At 33.8% G+C, this 18,273-nt stretch overlaps 1 protein-coding gene across 1 annotated transcript in view; it reads right to left on the bottom strand.

Annotated features, from left to right (window-relative positions):
• LOC111515241 (uncharacterized) overlaps positions 1-18,273 on the bottom strand; it is a 127,648-nt gene that overhangs the window by 35,670 nt on the left and 73,705 nt on the right. The window contains 3 exon segments of the mRNA XM_074170263.1: positions 14-205; positions 15,457-15,699; positions 15,749-15,838. Coding sequence (XP_074026364.1) covers positions 14-205; positions 15,457-15,699; positions 15,749-15,838 — 525 coding nt within the window.

Genomic DNA, 18,273 nt, shown 5'->3' with positions numbered 1-18,273 from the left:
AAAAGACACCTACTGCAATTGTAGCTGGCTGCGCAGCACTCTCCGGCTTTGATTACAGGAGCACATCCTAATAACGGTGGTGCACAGGATAACGGCTCACATCTTACGAGACCTTTAATGCAATAACAATTATCACAAACAGTATGGCCGATACCAGAAATCTTGCTACCGTCTGGGTGATAAATTCCATCTACTGTACAGCCACCTGGAAAATCATAAACTAATATAAAAAATATTTTCCGCACTATACAATGATAGGAAAACAAAAAAAAGGATGAGTTTTTCATTTCTTGTGAAAACTTAATATTTATATTCTTATCCATTTAAAATAGAACCGCTTTTATAATTTCATCTTTTTATATTCAAAAATGAGTTCATTTTCTTCGAAAAAATATCTGAGAACGCTTTCTTCAATTTATGGTTTTTATGTCATACTAAACAACTGAATATTAGTATACCTCATTGCACGCATGCGCATAAAGGTGGAAAAAAGCAATTTCTGATTAATTATTATTTTAGTGTACCAATAAAATCTGTTCAGAAATGAGAGAGACTACAGCAGTATATCTATATATATATATATATATATAGAACAGAGAAATAGAACAGAGATTTGATTTTTTGACTGAGAGACTCCGTTAATCCATTTGGCCATTTGACTCCGTTAATCCAGCCAAATGGATTAACGGAGTCTCTCAGTCAAAAAATCAAATCTCTGTTCTATTTTGCCAAGCTTTCGCTTCTGATGAGAAGCTTCTTCAGGGCCTATAATTCATTGAGTTGTTGGTTTTTTTGCCATCGAAAAACATTACAATTCATACTTATAGTAAAAATGAGTTAAAAACAATAAATTGAACATATAAACTGACGGAGAAGGTTGAACATGTATAATAGTATATTATGCAACGATCATGTAATGATGGTTATTAAGACACGAGCATTAACCGGGATACGAAACGAGCCGAAGACGAGTTTTGTATGGTATATGCGAGTGTATTAATAACCATTACATGAGAGTTGCATACGCTATTTTTTCTAAACCCGATAAATAATGAAAAACTATAAATATTATATTTGTATTGAACACATTTACAGTAATTAACTCATATTTAAAAAAAAACAAACTTGATGGTATTATCATGGATATATGAAAACTATAAAGATTCTAATTATATTTATATTGAATATAACAACTGTAATTAATCTGATCTTTTGAAAATATTGGAGTCGATGGTATTCCTTCTATATTGCTGTTTTCAGACATTTTGATAATATAGGTAGGTAATATGAAAACTGATTTTGACAAATAAAGCAATTAGTTACTTAGGTCAGAATCTAGGACAAACAAAGGAACAGGATTCTTGATTGAAAAATTATGGGTTTCTATTGGTTGATAATCTGATTCGTTATGAAGAATCTGTATCATAATGGATATCATTATGAAACGGATTATGGTCATAAGTGTATTGTTAGAGTACGGGTGTAGAAAAAATTATTTCGGGTTTGACAAATGTCATACCTTCACATAAATGTCATTTTTCAATGGGTATGATGATTTCATATTCTTTGACTTTAAGAAAGAGTTATTGATTGATACAATTTTCATTATTATTATGTTCTTGATGTAGTTCCAGTAAGGTTCTGTATATATTGCTGAGATTATCAATGTCAGTTTTCTTATTCATACAAACAGAAGACTTATTAATTTCCACCATTTCAAAAAAGGCGTTCAGAAATATTTTTTTCTGTATGTAAAACTTTAATATTAGAGTGATTTGGTTTATGTCCTGTTTCTATAGAATGTTGTGCTAATGCGCATGATTTTTTATTAAGCTTTTTATCACTTTTATGTGAAGTTATTCTATCATTAAGAATTCTAGATGTTGTTCCAATATAATCCAAGTTACCGTTGTTAAAGGAATGTTATAAATCACATTTGACTTTTTGATGGTATCCGTTTTATCTTTCAATTCAGTATTCAAATTTTTTATAGTTTCAATATTTTTTGGCATATTTTGATATTTTGTTCATTATGAAATAGTTTTATGATATAGATACATTTCCAAGGTTAGGTAATTGATAGGTAAACTATCATTACATACATTTCTGTTGATTACACTGGAAGTTTTCTGGGATAAGAATTTTTGATCCATATATATATATATATATATATATATATATTTCGATATTAAATTCTACAAAAAAGGTTTGAAGCTTTATATCTTCTATTAATTATCTGCGAGCGCTTTCGACAGTTGGCGGTACTGTCATCTTCTGGCACTCCTCAAACTGAACTGGTCATCCTGTTTTCTGTCTCTTTATACGGTCAGAGCGTCTTGACTTAGGTATTTCAGGTACTTTAGGTAAATTTGCCTGTATTTGTTCTGCATCAAGTACTCTTCTTCGTGTTAGATCTTCTCTAGGAATGTGTATCCTAATGAAACTGATTCATCCAGTGAAGAATCACTCAACGAATCCCTGTAGACTTTTTTCGGATTAAAATTATCGCAATATCTTATTCAGAGTAAGTATTCCCATTGAATCTATAAAATTGTTTTTGAGTCAACTATAAAATCCAATAAGGAATATGAATCTTCATTTCCAAACCAACAAGACTATATAAAATGTATCTATAGCCGCACTTTTCTACTTCCTGAAAATGTCAAAGTCGAAGCCGAAACGTCGAACTACGCAAAATTTTGAACGCGGTTCAAATCGAAATCAGATGTTCAAATTTCTAACCGCGGAAATCTATTCTATTCGTATACTTATCTGGTGATGTTTCGAATACTTTATCCATCTTCATTATAATACCGACGATCAATTTGATATTGTCAGTGTCAATGATAATAATATTATCAAATTTATTTACATCAAGAGACGAATCATAACTACAAATTATAATGTTTTAATTTAAATAGGTTGGATAAAGATAATGGAGATAATCTTTAAAACGTCACCAGATGATACATATTTCTTTTGATATGTAAATTTTTTTAAATTCAAGTTAATGACAAATTTGATTTTTAGTTTATCAAATGCAGTAACTATTTGCCTTTTCATTTGTGAATTTAATATTTTGATCTTCTCTAGGAATGTGTATGGTTTTGTTTAATATATTGAATGTGAAATCTTGTTGTGTTTTGAAATACCTGAGTTAAGACGCTCTGACCGTATAAAGAGACAGACAAACAGGATGACCAGTTCAGTTTGAGGAGTTCCAGAAGATGACAGTACTACCAACTGTCGAAAGCGCTCGCAGATAATTAATAGAAGATATAAAGCTTCAAATCCTTTTTGTAGAATTTAATATCGAAATACTCAAAATGAAGGAAAATTAGTTGCATCAATCAAAATATATGTATATATGTAAGTATATATATATATATATATATATATATATATATATATATATATATATATATATATATATATATATATATATATATAAAATAACTGCGTAAACGCAAGTGAAACATAAGTGGAACCACCTATTGGTGTGACACCCAAGTCAACTTGCCAAGTATATATATATATATATATATATATATATATATATATATATATATATATATATATATATAAAATAACTGCGTAAACGCAAGTGAAACATAAGTGGAACCACCTATTGGTGTGACACCCAAGTCAACTTGCCAAGTTCTTATGTCAGTGTTGGTGGTTTGACCAATCAACCGACAACTGCGGTAGCAGAAATTTGGGAAGCCAACCTGAAATGCCATCGGAAAACGAATCCATATGTTTCTAGAAATGATATAAAATCGACAAAGGTTAATTCAGTCAAGCTGCTGGAAAATAATTCCATGAAAATCAAACGATAAATAGATAAGTACTCTCTGATCATTCCCATATTGATTTCAATTTAAGAGCCACCGGTAGACAGCTGTTTCAGCCTATTGGGCATCGTTAGTACCGGGCAGGCGGTCTTCGACTGAAGACAAAATATGAAAAACCGGAAAAGTACTTGATAAAAAAACTGCGTAAACTCAAGTGAAACATAGGTGGTTTCACTTATGTTTCACTTGCATTCACGCAATTATTTTTATCAAGTACTTTTCTGGTTTTTCACATTTTGTTTTCAGTCGAGGCTCACCTGCTCGGTACTGACGATGCCCAATAGGCTGAAACAGCTGTCTACCGGTGGCTCTTAAATTGAAATCAATATGGGAATGATCAGAGAGTACTTATCTATTTACCTTTCGATTTTCATGGAATTATTTTCCAGCAGCTTGACTGCATTAACCTTTGTCGACTTTATATTTATATATTTTCATATATATTTATATATTTTAGTGCCATACGCGTACTGCATTCAAATAATTTACTCTCAACGAATTGAATAAATGAATTTATACGACAAAAATGCAATATTACTTCTTGAAAAATATTCATAACAAACAAAATAACAAATCTACTATGACAAATGTTAAAATATGTCCAGTAGTAACCAAGACATTCTCCAACAAATAGGTATTTGGTTGAAGTCCGATTCAAAAAAACATTGTTTTTTTTGAATCGGGCGGTATAAATAAATATTTCTTTGAATTCTACTGTCAACAGACACATCGCACCCATCAATAAGACCGACTTGGCTTTTTAGAGAGATTATTCGTGATATTCTTCAGTTTACTTCGAGAGCGCGTTGAATAAATAGCTATATAACATGGAAGATAGTTGTTCGGGAATCGTGAAGCGTCCGAAATTGTCACCATTAAATATAAATGAAAAAATTGTTATGAATGCGTATATAATTCTTTAAGAATACAATATCCGCCCGAAATAAAAAGTAAGGAGGAAGTATTGCAAAAATGCGCGAGTATGACCGGTGTCAATAGATCGACAATTTTTAGAATTCTCAAGGAGAACAACTACTTTTTCGAGCCGAAAGTATCCACTGGCAGGAAGTGTTTGGTTATCGATGAAGAAGTGAAGAATTGTATTAGGAGAACAGTACACTCTTTTTACATAAAAAACGAATTACCTACATTAAATACAGTTTTGTCAGTTATTCGTGAAGATAGTTTTTTTCCTGCCATAAAAAAAACTCTATTATGGAAGATATTACATGAGCTGGATTTCACATTTGGAAAGCAAGGTAGAAAGAGCATGTTGATAGAAAAATCAGACATTGTAGAATGGAGAAAAAACTATTTGAGATAAATAAAGAAAGCCAGAGCACTAGGTTAATCTATTTTTCATTTGGATGAAACATGGATCAATGAGGGTCATACCGTCTCGAAGGTTTGGTAAGATCAGAGCATCAAAAGTGTAAGACAAGCCTTTATGGAAGGTTGGTCCACTGGTTTGAAAATTCCAGTTCGAAAAGATCGTCGTCTTATCATCACTCACATAGGTAGCAATGAAAGATTCGTGAAAGATTGATTGATGGTGTTTGAATCCAAGAGAAATGGGGATTATCCCATTTCGTTGCCACAGTATTTGAAGAATGGTTTAAAAACATACTTGTGAAACTTCCGCAGGGATCCGTAATAGTAATGGATAACGCAAGTTACCATAGTAGACGAGTCGAAAAGCTGCCGACGTCGTGTTGGAAGAAAGCAGATATTACTGAGTGGTTACGAATGAAAGCTATCCCTTTTGAATCGACCATGTTAAAAGAGGAGCTCCTCAACTTGGCTTAACGTCATAAGTCAAAATTCGTCAGGTATATCACCGATGAGATGGCGAAGACTAAAGGAATGTCGGTTCTTCGGTTGCCACCTTATCACTGTGAATTGAATCCAATAGAGTTGGTTTGGGCTCAAGTCGACCAAAAAGCTTGGGAAAAATGGAACCACAAAAGAATCAAAATCGAAGCAGAGATGTGGGATCTAGATGATCGCATAGACTCATTATCAGAAAAAATTATTCCAGTTGTCATCAATCCTAATGAAACTGATTCATCCAGTGAAGAATCACTCAACGAATCCCTGTAGACTTTTTTCGGATTAAAATTATCGCAATATCTTATTCAGAGTAAGTATTCCCATTGAATCTATAAAATTGTTTTTGAATCAACTATAAAATCCAATAAGGAATATGAATCTTCATTTCCAAACCAACAAGACTATATAAAATGTATCTATAGCCGCACTTTTCTACTTCCTGAAAATGTCAAAGTCGAAGCCGAAACGTCGAACTACGCAAAATTTTGAACGCGGTTCAAATCGAAATCAGATGTTCAAATTTCTAACCGCGGAAATCTATTCTATTCGTATACTTATCTGGTGATGTTTCGAATACTTTATCCATCTTCATTATAATACCGACGATCAATTTGATATTGTCAGTGTCAATGATAATAATATTATCAAATTTATTTACATCAAGAGACGAATCATAACTACAAATTATAATGTTTTAATTTAAATAGGTTGGATAAAGATAATGGAGATAGTCTTTAAAACGTCACCAGATGATACATATTTCTTTTAATATGTAAAATTTTTTAAATTCAAGTTAATGACAAATTTGATTTTTAGTTTATCAAATGCAGTAACTATTTGCCTTTTCATTTGTAAATTTAATATTCTGATTATTTTATAGATCTGTAGAAGGTAACAATTCTAAATAATAAAAAACTTTTTCAAGTATAAATTGTCCTTCCCAAAATAAAATATTTGAACAAAATTAGTTTTCACCCTATTTTAATTATCTTCTTATCATACAAAATATATCATTGGACAATTTATATTAATACCCCCAGTCCGACGCCTATTAATATTATCTTTACCATAATATCAGAAAAAACATTGAGCGGTTCTTTTGGCGGTATTTTCGCATTCTTTGTCGGTGTTTTCACGTTCTTTGTCGCATATCCCTATTTTAATGGCTCGTTGGCGGCGTTCTCAAGGGATATAGAGGGTAGACATATCTCAATGATTTTGTAGGTGAATTGCAATGCTATTTGCTTGAGACTACTATGTTGCTTCCTTTGATGTAGCGACATGTTTGCATTCTTGAAATTCTTTAATTCTCAGATAATACGAACTATAATAAACTTCATTATTGAAATTACAAAATAAGAAATGAAAGTATCTATTACTCATTTGATATTTTATTGATTTCAAATGAAAGTAGAAATTTTGGAAGTATTGGTTGATAGTTGTTGTGGGTACAGCCAACGTTATTGATTCATGTTTCATTGTTTGGGTATCAAGTTTACTGATTTCTTGAAGAGATACCTCCCTCTAAATACTCATATCTCTGAGCAATCAACATCATATTCCACCAGAGAACTTCAAAGTGGTCATACTGGCCTCAGTCTCTACCAGAACAGTGAGCTCAAATTATGAACAATTCTGAGACCATAATGACATGTATACGTTTATTAGATTCAAACTGTTACATATTTGTCAACAATAGTAACAACACGCTCCTCACCAGTTTTTATTTATGGAACGTTTATCAAGAAAACAATCAAAGTCTAGTTTTACATGTGTAACTAGCATATTCTCGCAGGTTCTTGTCATCTACATTCACAAAATGCACCAAACATCATAAAAAATATTTTGGAATGGAATCTCGAATCATGCCCATCTCCCAAAGTACCTATACAGTAGGTTCTGGTAAACACCTGCCAAAAAACAAGTTCTTTCCCGCCCCAGTTCAATCAGATTGGATTCTAGCTCCCTTACCATTTAAGCTGATTTTTGTCAGAAAGACAAATGGGTTCATAACTAAGAGATGGTGGCGGTATGAAAATCCTCAGAAATCAGTACCGCCCTTCACGGGGTATCCCTACCTGGTTGGGGTGGGAAGGATGACAAATTTGTTCATCCGTTAACGGGGGACATGAGGGCCTCATTCGAAAAAGTGTCAAGGCCTTCTATATTGGGAGGGGTCGTCTACAGCATAATGTATAGCTTCCCTAATTAACGGATTTTCGTGACTTTCCGCGCTATCAAAAACTCGCCGATTTCTCTACTGAATGGACTATTGAATGGAAGGCAGCTGCAAGTCTCTGCGGATGGCTTCAATCCGCACGAACAACGGAGCATTCACAACCATCCGTATTAGCTTATTTTGTAATCTATCCAGCATGGAGATGTTAGACGGAGCCGCTTGTCCCCAGACGCCTGAAGCATACATGATGACAGGCTAGAACATCGTTTTGTAGATGATATTTTTGTTTTTAAGGCTCATTTTTGATCTTCTGTTGATCGCAGGGTACAGACTAGGTATCCGGTCCTCGATCCTTGATTTAACGTACATAATGTGCGGGTTCCAGGTAAACTTTCCCGCCCAATACCACGATGGACATTGAATTATATTTGATAGACATTTATGCAAGATACCTCACAGGGGTTAGTCTTGCAGATGTTTCTTTTGTTCATTCAGCAGCAGGACTACGCTGAAATCTATTGAGTAGATCACGTACAGACCGGGTTCGAGGTTTTATCTCTCATCAGTACAGGAAAGATCCGACCCGAGGAGCAATGCTTCTAAGATACAGTCTTCAGAATCTGACTCCGTTGGAGTACCCGACATCTCCCGAGGAAGTGAAAGACATACTAAGACGTCTATCCACTCGGAAATCACCAGGTCCGGACAACATAACAAACCGGGCACTGAAAGTACTACCGCGCAAGGGTATAGCAGCCATAATCAACATCATAAACGCTATAATCAGATTCCAGCATTTCCCGAACCCGTTCAAAGAGGCAACGGTTATCCACATCCTGAAGAAGAACCACCTGTTCCCAGACAATCACAGGCCAATTAGCTTACTTCTTTCCATAAGTAAAGTGGTGGAGCGTGTCATCTTGAAGAGATTCGAAGACCAAACCAGAGAGTTAGGAATCCTCCCGGATGAGCAATTCGGTTTTAGATCGGAACACTCGACAGAGCTACAAGTCCTGAGGGTAGTAGACTTCGCGACCGAGGGCTTCAACCTCGGCAGAAAAGGACACAACATCGGAGCTATCTTCTTAGACGTCTCCAAGGCGTTCGACAGAGTTTGGCATGACGGACTACTGGCCAAAATGAGAGATTTAGGATATTCAAAATCAATGGTAAGATTAATTCAGTCTTTTCTAGCTGACAGGCGATGCCGTTGCAGAGTAGGAGACTACTGGACAGTTCGACTACTGGAAGCAGGAGTCCCGCAAGGATCAGTCCTTTCACCACACCTCCTCTCCTTATATATGTGCCCAAACCTGAGAACAACTTTAACACATTGGCGCTCTACGCGGACGACACGGCCCTGCTGGCGAGATCCACGAGCCAAGTACATGCCACAAGGTACTTGCAACAACAGGCGAACAGATTAGAGGAGTGGGCCAACCTGTGGAAGATCAGTATAAGATCAGACAAGAGTCAGGCGATACTGTTCACTCGCAGGTTTCTTCAACCGGAAGGCAACATCACCTTCAACGGACAAGAGATTCCGTGGACCAACAAAGCGACATACCTGGGGGTCACCTTAGACAGGAAATTAACATTTCAGTCTCATGTACGGCAGAGAATCGGAATGGCCAGACACGCCAGACAACGACTGGCCCCAATCATAGGACGCAGAAGCAACATGGGGTTGAAAGTGAAGTTGCTGATGATCAAAACCGTTATCATGCCCATAATACTGTACGCATGCACTGCCTAGGGCCAGTGCGCACAGACATACAGGAAGAGGATACAGTCGTTTATAAACGCGAGCGTAAGGGCCTTCGTGAACGCACCGAACTACATCCCCAACAGATTTATTTACAGATACTTAGATCTGGACACGCAATATGTGGACGCGTATATGAGAGAACACGCAGAAAGCGTATTCGATAGAATAAGATCGCACAACAACAACCCAGCGCTACGCGATCTACACGATGCGTTGAACATGGATGACCCCAGGTTCCGAGAAAGGGACAAACACCCAAGGCTGACGAAACAGAATTTACGACCATCCCCACGAGTCGCCGTCAGGCGACTTCGGTAAGCATATTAATCAGATTTTCTTTCAGCAAGTTCACCGCAAAACAACTCGACCGCGATACAATTATCCTTAGATTTACTGAGGAACGCTCGACGCTAATAACAATAGCCGCCGGTTAGTTTTTGGCTGGCTTTCGACCAAAAGAGGTCAGATGTCAATTTTGCTGAAGTGCCCATCAGTAAGTTGAGAACCGCTCGGAGAGCGCAGGTGGATGGAGGGGGTAGTAAGTTCTTCGCGCTAACTAGCTGGGGCGGGGGAAGGGAGGATCTACTTCAGGGCACTCAACCCGGGAGGGGGTATGGCGGGCCGTTGGAGTATTGATTCATGAGAAGTTCCTATCCCACTTGGGGCTCCGTTCACGAGATGGAGCTGTTACTAGTTGACAAGGTTTCATACATCCTGTCGAGCCGCGTTGAAATCAATCGAATCCTAGGATTTTTCCGGTTTGGGCCAGATCTTTCCTGCACTGATGAGAGGTAAAACCTGTAAACTCGTCTGTAGATAATCTACTCGATTAATTTCAGCGTGGTCCTGCTGCTGGATTGAATAAAAACATCTGCAAGACTAACCTTTGTGAGGTATCCTGCATGAATATCTATCAGATATAATTAAATTTACATCTATCAGCCGGAAAAGTAGTTGTTTTCCGGGAAGAATTTATTAGTGCCTACGATGTAGGAACGTTGGTAAAGATAAATGGTAAATATTTATTGTCCCGTATATACGTATGTATCATATACGTATGTATACAGTCTTCAGACTTATTGGATTTGAATATTAATACATTTTTTTTTCAGAAACTTTGTATCCTCTTGACCCTTGCAATCAGCGTCTTTTTTGCCATTCTCAATGTCTTTACCTCTGAATATTTGTTTAACAAAGTCATCAATCTATAAATGTTGCAATGAATGAAAGAGAGTATTGCTCCTATCAGTGGTATTGTGGAAAGACAAGTGAAGCATTTTTTATAGGGATAGAAGGGCAAGTAATTACGACGAAATAGCATTAGAAGATATCCCTGGTTATTATGTCAGTGTATCTATTAGAACAGTGAAGGAGATAATAATAAACCATTTCATGATAATTTCCATTTGTACTAGTGACTTGAAAAGATATATAAATCCTTTTCTGGATGGATTATTAACCCAATGTCAAAAACATGAAAATTTATTATTGAAAGGAAGTAAAGCCCTGCCTTAGGGAAGTTGTATATGTATGTCCAAAACATGAAAATTTATTATCAAAATGAAGTAAAGCTCTGCCTTAGGGAAGTTGTATATGTATGTCCAAAACATGAAAATTTATTATCAAAATGAAGTAAAGCCCTGCCTTAGGGAAGTTGTATATTGAATATATTTTATGAAACCTTTTTTTATTATGAGTTGAGTTATTGAGAATTCAGCATTGTCACTGATTTGAAAATCATGTAGATTTTTATCAATATCAAGTAAGAAAGCATGAATATCGCTGAATTGATCAATGTCTGATCTTTAATTAAGACAATTATTTGATTGTAATATAAATGACATTTACAAAAACAACCTTTCAGATGTATTTCTTCCAATTGTTAAGATTTTAGTTGAATTGTAGTCCATGTTGTGACCTTCTTCAAAAACGTGATTGCTGAGAGCACATCTCTCAGGATATTTTCTACTATCACTTTTGTGTGAAGTGATTCTATCTCTAAGTAGTTTTGACGTTTGACCAATATATTCATTACTGCAATTGAAACATGGTTTGGAATAAACTGAATGAGATTGAAAATTTGAAACAGTTTTATCTAAGTTTTGAAAATAATTTATTTATGGTGAAAATGGTTCTGAATGTTATTTTGATATTTAAAGTATTAAAGATTCTGCATAGTTTGGGTGTCATATCACTAATGTATGGTAAGGTGGTGAAGCACCACATCTGTTTGAGAGGTATTCTACCACAATCCAGCATCGTGGGAGAATCAGTCTAGTTCGAAAAGTGCAGTGCGGATTGAACCAATGCAGCGATAGATATTTGAGTATTATTTTGAATCATATCGAAAACATTTTACTCTTATCAAAAAAAATGCAGTATTTTTGTTCTGGTGTTTCACAGCAGAGGTTACAAATTCTACTAATAATCATTAGTTTTGAATTGAGCTAGATTTTTCATGCTGTAGTGTCAGTGCCGAAGTGAAATAAAGTTAACCATGATAATAATTAGTCAATTTTCATAATATTTTTTTTAACAAATATTTGAGAAAATTGTTCAATTATCACCATGAATAATTTCATTTATTTTCATCAACTAAAGAGTCAGTGTATTCATAAATAGAGTTGAGTTTAATTGTGTCGAGGTGTCGTTTTAAAATCTACGTATATGAATCAATACTTTTATTATTTTGACGGAAGATTTGAAATTTTTGTAAATTGTTCATTATTCTTTCTGGAGACAATCGAGTAGTTGTGAGCAGGGTCGAACCGGCCATAAAGTCCGGGTGGCATTTGCAAGATTGAATTATTATCGAATGAATCTCAGAACAGGGAAATTGGTGTCTTAAACACAAAAGGTTGTCCTTTAAGTTATAAAAAAAATTTATTGGTACCTTATGAGACGATAGACGGTTAACATAAAAAAACATATTGACTTGATTTTATTGTTACCTGTTCATGATTCGCCCATTCTGGAACAGAACATAAAATACTTCACTTATACTGGAACTGTAAGTTGAATTTCAATTCAATTCAACTGTCCTGTGATTCAATTTGAAAGATAGTTCGTTTGTAAGTTTATGTTTCAGTGTGGAACAAAAAAGAGAACAGTTATGTTACAAGTGTGGTCAGAGTCAACTGATTTTCTATAAGATTATCAATGAGAAAGCCCAATGTCAAAAACATGAAAATTTATTATTGAAAGGAAGTAAAGCCCTGCCTTAGGGAAGTTGTATATGTATGTCCAAAACATAAAAATTTATTATCAAAATGAAGTAAAGCTCTGCCTTAAGGAAGTTGTATATGTATGTCCAAAACATGAAAATTTATTATCAAAATGAAGTAAAGCCCTGCCTTAGGGAAGTTGTAAATATATTTTATTAAAACTTTTTTTTAATTATGAGTTGAGTTATTGAGAATTCAGCATTGTCACTGATTTGAAATTCATGTAGATTTTGATCAATATCAAGTGAGAAAGCATGAATATCGCTAAGGTGATCAATGTCTGATCTCTAATTAAGACAATTATTCGATTGTAATATAAATGACATTTACAAAAACAACCCTTTAGATGTATTTCTTCCAATTGTTAAGATTTGTTAAGAATTGTACTATCACTTTTGTGTGAAGTGATTCTATCTTTAAGTAGTCTTGACGTTTGACCAATATATTCATTACTACAATTGAAACATGGTTTGGAATAAACTGAATGAGATTGAAAATTTGAAGCAGTTTTATCTTTAAGTTTTGAAAATAATTTATTTATGGTTAAAAAGGTTTTGAAAGCTATTTTGATATTTAAAGTATTAAATATAGACCTTGTTTTTTGTATCGAGATGGAGTAGTAGGAAGCCAAAAACTTTCTTTCCCAAAAAAGTATTAAAGATTCTGCATAGTTTGAGTGTCATATTACCAATATATGGTAAGAAGGTGGAGACTATAGGAACTGGATGTGGATCAGTTCCAATTGTGATATTATTTGATTGTAAAGGATTTTTATCCAACTAGTTGTTATTATCAAATTGAACGTCAGTGGATGTCGTACTAAAAAATATCTTCTTAAGTAGAGAATCTGGGTAAGAGTTATTGGAAAATAATTGGAGAAGTATTTTAAAGTTTTTTAATGAAATGAAGGATCAGAAATCTGTTGAATGCGATTCTTCATTTGTTTGACCAAGTTAATTTTCGTTGATTGGTTGTGATATGAGCAGTAGTTCAAGAACCTTCCAGAACTGATAGGTTTACGATACCAATCTATGAGAAGGCCATTATCGGGTGTTCTGATAAATTTAGTATCCGAGAACGGAACCCATGGTTAGTTGTTTTCAGTTTCGATGGTGAACTGTATATAAGGGTCATAAGTATTGAAGATATCCAGATATTCCAGATTGGGGAAGGGAGATAATGATGTCATCAAAATATTTTTTTATGAAAAAGAGGTTGAACGGAAGAACCTTTAAGACCGTTCAACCTCTTTTTCATAAAAAAATATGTCGATATCAAAATATCATTCAAAACCATTTTAACCATAAATAAAAAATTTCAAAACTTAAAGATAAAACTCCTTCAAATTTTCAATCTCATTCAGTTTATTCCATACCATGTTTCAATTGTAGTAATGAATACATTGGTCAAACGTCAAGACTACTTAAAGACAGAAACACGTCACACAAAAGGTCACAACATGGACTACAATTCAAGTGAAATCTTAGCAACTGAAAGAAATACATCAGAAAGGTTGTTTTTGGAAATGTCATTTATATTACAATCAAATAATTGTCTTGATAAAAGATCAGACATTGATCACCTCAGCGATATTTATGCTTTCTTACTTAATATTGATAAAAAACCACATGATTTTCAAATCGGTAATAATGCTGAATTCTCAATAACTTAACTAATAATAAAAAAAATCAATAAAATATAATAAGTATACAACTTTCCTAAGGCAGGGCTTTACTTCATTTCAATAATAAATTTTCATGTTTTTGACAGTGGGTTTTCTCATTAATAATCTCATGAAACAGCAGTTGACTCTGATCACACTTGCACCATAACTGTTCTCTTTTTGTTCCACACTGAAACATAAACTTACAAACGAACGATCTTTCAAATTGAATCACAGGACAGCTGTCAGTGTCAATTGTTTTTATCTCTCTCTGTGATCTGTAGCCACATGGCTTTTACCAGTAAATTATAATTTTCAAACCATAACGATTTTATTATGTAAATTTAAATAATCTTCCTTGTATCAGTGAGGAGTCAAAACTTTCTTTTAATCTGGTAACTTGTTTTATTTTATTGATATGTTTCAACTATTCAAATGTAACATTCTTTTTGACACGGCCATCCTCGAGAAAGACTAATGCTAATGCAGTCACACTGCTGGAAAATAATTCCATGAAAATCAAAATATAAATAGACAAGTACTACTCTGATCATTCCCATATTGATTTCAATCTGAAAGCCACCAGTAGACAGCTGTTTCAGCCTATTGGGAATCGTCAGTACCGGGCAGGCGGTCCTCGATTGAAGGCAAAATGTGAATAATCAAGAAATTAACTTAATAAAAATAACTGCGTAAACGCAAGTGAGAGCCACCTATTGGGGTAACACCCAAGGCAACTTGCCAAGTTCATATATATATATATATATATATATATATATATATATATATATATATATATATATATATATATATATATATATATATATATATATATATATATATATATATATATATATATATATATATTTATATATATATTATATTTATATTCTATATATATATAGAAAAACCATGCATGAGTGAAACGTTATCAATACCTTGTTTATATCGTGGTAGCTCTGTAGTAGTACTGGTTGTTAAGAATCTAGTCGTTGAAGTACAATTGTAATGTATAGGACAACAGTAGGAAGGGTCGAAAATAGGAGTGCAGCCTTCCACTGGAAGAAGGCATTTAGGTTTGATGCAAGTTTCTTTGCCTCCAATACAATAGCAATATTCACAGAAGGAGGAAGTATCCATTGCAGATCCTGGACCAAAAATAGTTCCGTTCGAAACGCACGCTAAAAATACATTGAAATTGGTTTTAGTGTAAAAGGATTTTTCACGTACCTTTTGCGAAATGAGTTTCATCGAGGGGTATATCAAGATCTTCTCCTGGCTCAGACCGTGCTTCTATTGCATTGCTTATGCCAAGAAACTCTGTAAAAAGAATGGTTTCAGTCGAAAGCAGAATAGTATAATTAATATTAATGAAATTAACTTCTTTCCATAAATATATTGGAAATTTATATGTACCAAATAAAGCCTGTCAATATCGTCACTTCAAATTCAATACTGTCAAATTTCTATTGCCTGATACTGACTACCAAATTTCTCTCTAACTATTTTTTTATTGTGCAGCAGTAGGGAATTCTTGATGGTGACCTCCTGAACGATGAATTGAAAAACATGACCCACTCGGTGTCTCAATTGTTGACTCTGAAAATGTTCTCTTTGGGAGGTGTACGAGTATGTACTAAAATTTTTCTAGGCTGCTCTAGGAACTAATCGGTTATCAATAGTGAATCTGCCTTGAAGGGTTTGGACCTTTTAAACTGTATCATTTAAATTGAAGAATATCATTTTTGAAATTTTCCTTTTTCCCTAGTCACTTCTCTGCCATGATTGAGGAGTTTTTTGAGGAAACAAATGAGAAACTTGGACTAACTGATCTAGTATTATGTGTTACTTCTGAATTCTTTGAATATAAAGTCAGGTGAATCACCTTCTTCTACATGAATACGAAAAGATTACTATTATTCTCGCCTTCCTATGATGATCTTATATACTAAAAAGGATTTCCCAACTTTAAATTTTTCATCAGCCTTTGAAAAAGGCACATTGGAGAAGGTGCAATTTTTTGGACAGGGTTCAAATGTTGATAACATATCAATGCCATCCTTTGTAGGGAATTCAAAATCTAAGTGGGAGTTTTTAAAAATAAAATAATTTCAGTCATCATCGTCATTTCTCATATTTCGTGAAGACAACATATCAGTGTGAGGACTATCTGCATGAAACAAAGCAAAATATTCTCAACAATACTACTCTAAAAAAAAAACAAAATATATAATGAATCATCATCATTGGTGAGCCAACACATTTTTTTTGTTTTTTTTTAAAGGAATTCAGAGACAATGCAAAAACGGGAATATCCAGTAAAGAGGAAATTATAGCAATCTGATAAAAAAAGGAGAATTTAAATATTTTTTTATTATGCATTGGTATATCTCCTCAAGTTGAGATTATGAACATCTGTCCTGTATGTGACTCTCCTGCACAGATATTCAGGCGTATCAGTTTTAAGGATTTTATAAAAAAAACAACGTGAATAGAACGACGAATAGACATATATTCAACCAGCCTATTTCCTTAAGCTTATGTAAAATCCTATCTCTTCTTTTGAGATCATGAATTAAACGTAGACATGAATTTTGTACCTTTTGGATACGAAAGGCATCAGATTTCCGAAGAAAAGGACCATAAACTGTGTCACATTGGTTGAAATGTAATAAAACCATCGAGTCAGATAACATTTTTTTGTTTTGAAATTCATTTCATTTCGATGAGAATTTAACAATTTCAGAGCTGCGTATGCCGTTTACAGTTTAGAAGTAACATGTTTGTGAAATCGCAATTTTGATTCCAGATGTAAACCGAATTTTTCACATGATCGCTGAAATTGATAACATCATCATTGATACTGATACTATTCGTAGCTTCCATTTTTGAATTTCATTTCCGAATAAAATGGCGAAAGATTTCAAAGAATTGATTTTTAGAAAATATATATATATATATATATATATATATATATATATATATATATATATATATATATATATATATATATATATATATATATATATATATATATATAAAAGAGAACCAAGAGTACACCTCAACGAGGTCTACGCTGAGTGGTTAGACTATCTAAAATTCCATCATCAATCTTCACATGTTGTTGACGATCTGTTAAATACGATTTGAGAAGTTCCACAGACGTCCTGCTGAATCCACGGTAATGTATAATAGTATCTCATGGTTAATCGTATCAAATGCACGGGAATAATTTATCATAATGAGTACACACATTTTGTTGTCGCCTATCGACTTTACTATATCATCAGTACCAGCACTCAACGAAGAACAACTGTATCCGCTCCTAAAGCCAGACTGATGTTCAGGAAGGAGTTTTCTATTTGAAACATATGTACGGATTTGTTTTTCTAAAATTTCAGACAGAGTTGGAAGAATACTTATACATCTCAACTGGCTAAAATCGATTGCATTAGGAACTTTAGGCAAAGGTAAAACGAATGCTTTTTCAAGGCGATAGGAAAATAATTTTCATATATACAGGCATTGAAAATATCTGTCAAAAAGGGTATAATAAATGGACAACAAAATATACTGATTTGACTGTTCATATTATCATGACCAAAAGCTTTTGTTTTGATGTTTCGAATAATTTGCATTACTTCATCTTCAGTTGTATGTTCAAAAAAAATTGTTCCGATTCATCCATCTCACTATTACTATAATAATTTATTCAACAAGTATATCCATTATCCGGCATTCAATCATCTCCGAGT

The sequence above is a fragment of the Leptinotarsa decemlineata genome, unplaced genomic scaffold (assembly GCF_025532065.1).
Source record: "Leptinotarsa decemlineata unplaced genomic scaffold, Ldec_3_MD MMD2_P_RNA_scaffold_7, whole genome shotgun sequence".
Classification (NCBI taxonomy): Eukaryota; Metazoa; Arthropoda; class Insecta; order Coleoptera; family Chrysomelidae; genus Leptinotarsa; species Leptinotarsa decemlineata.
This window is presented reverse-complemented; position numbering and strand designations above follow the sequence as displayed.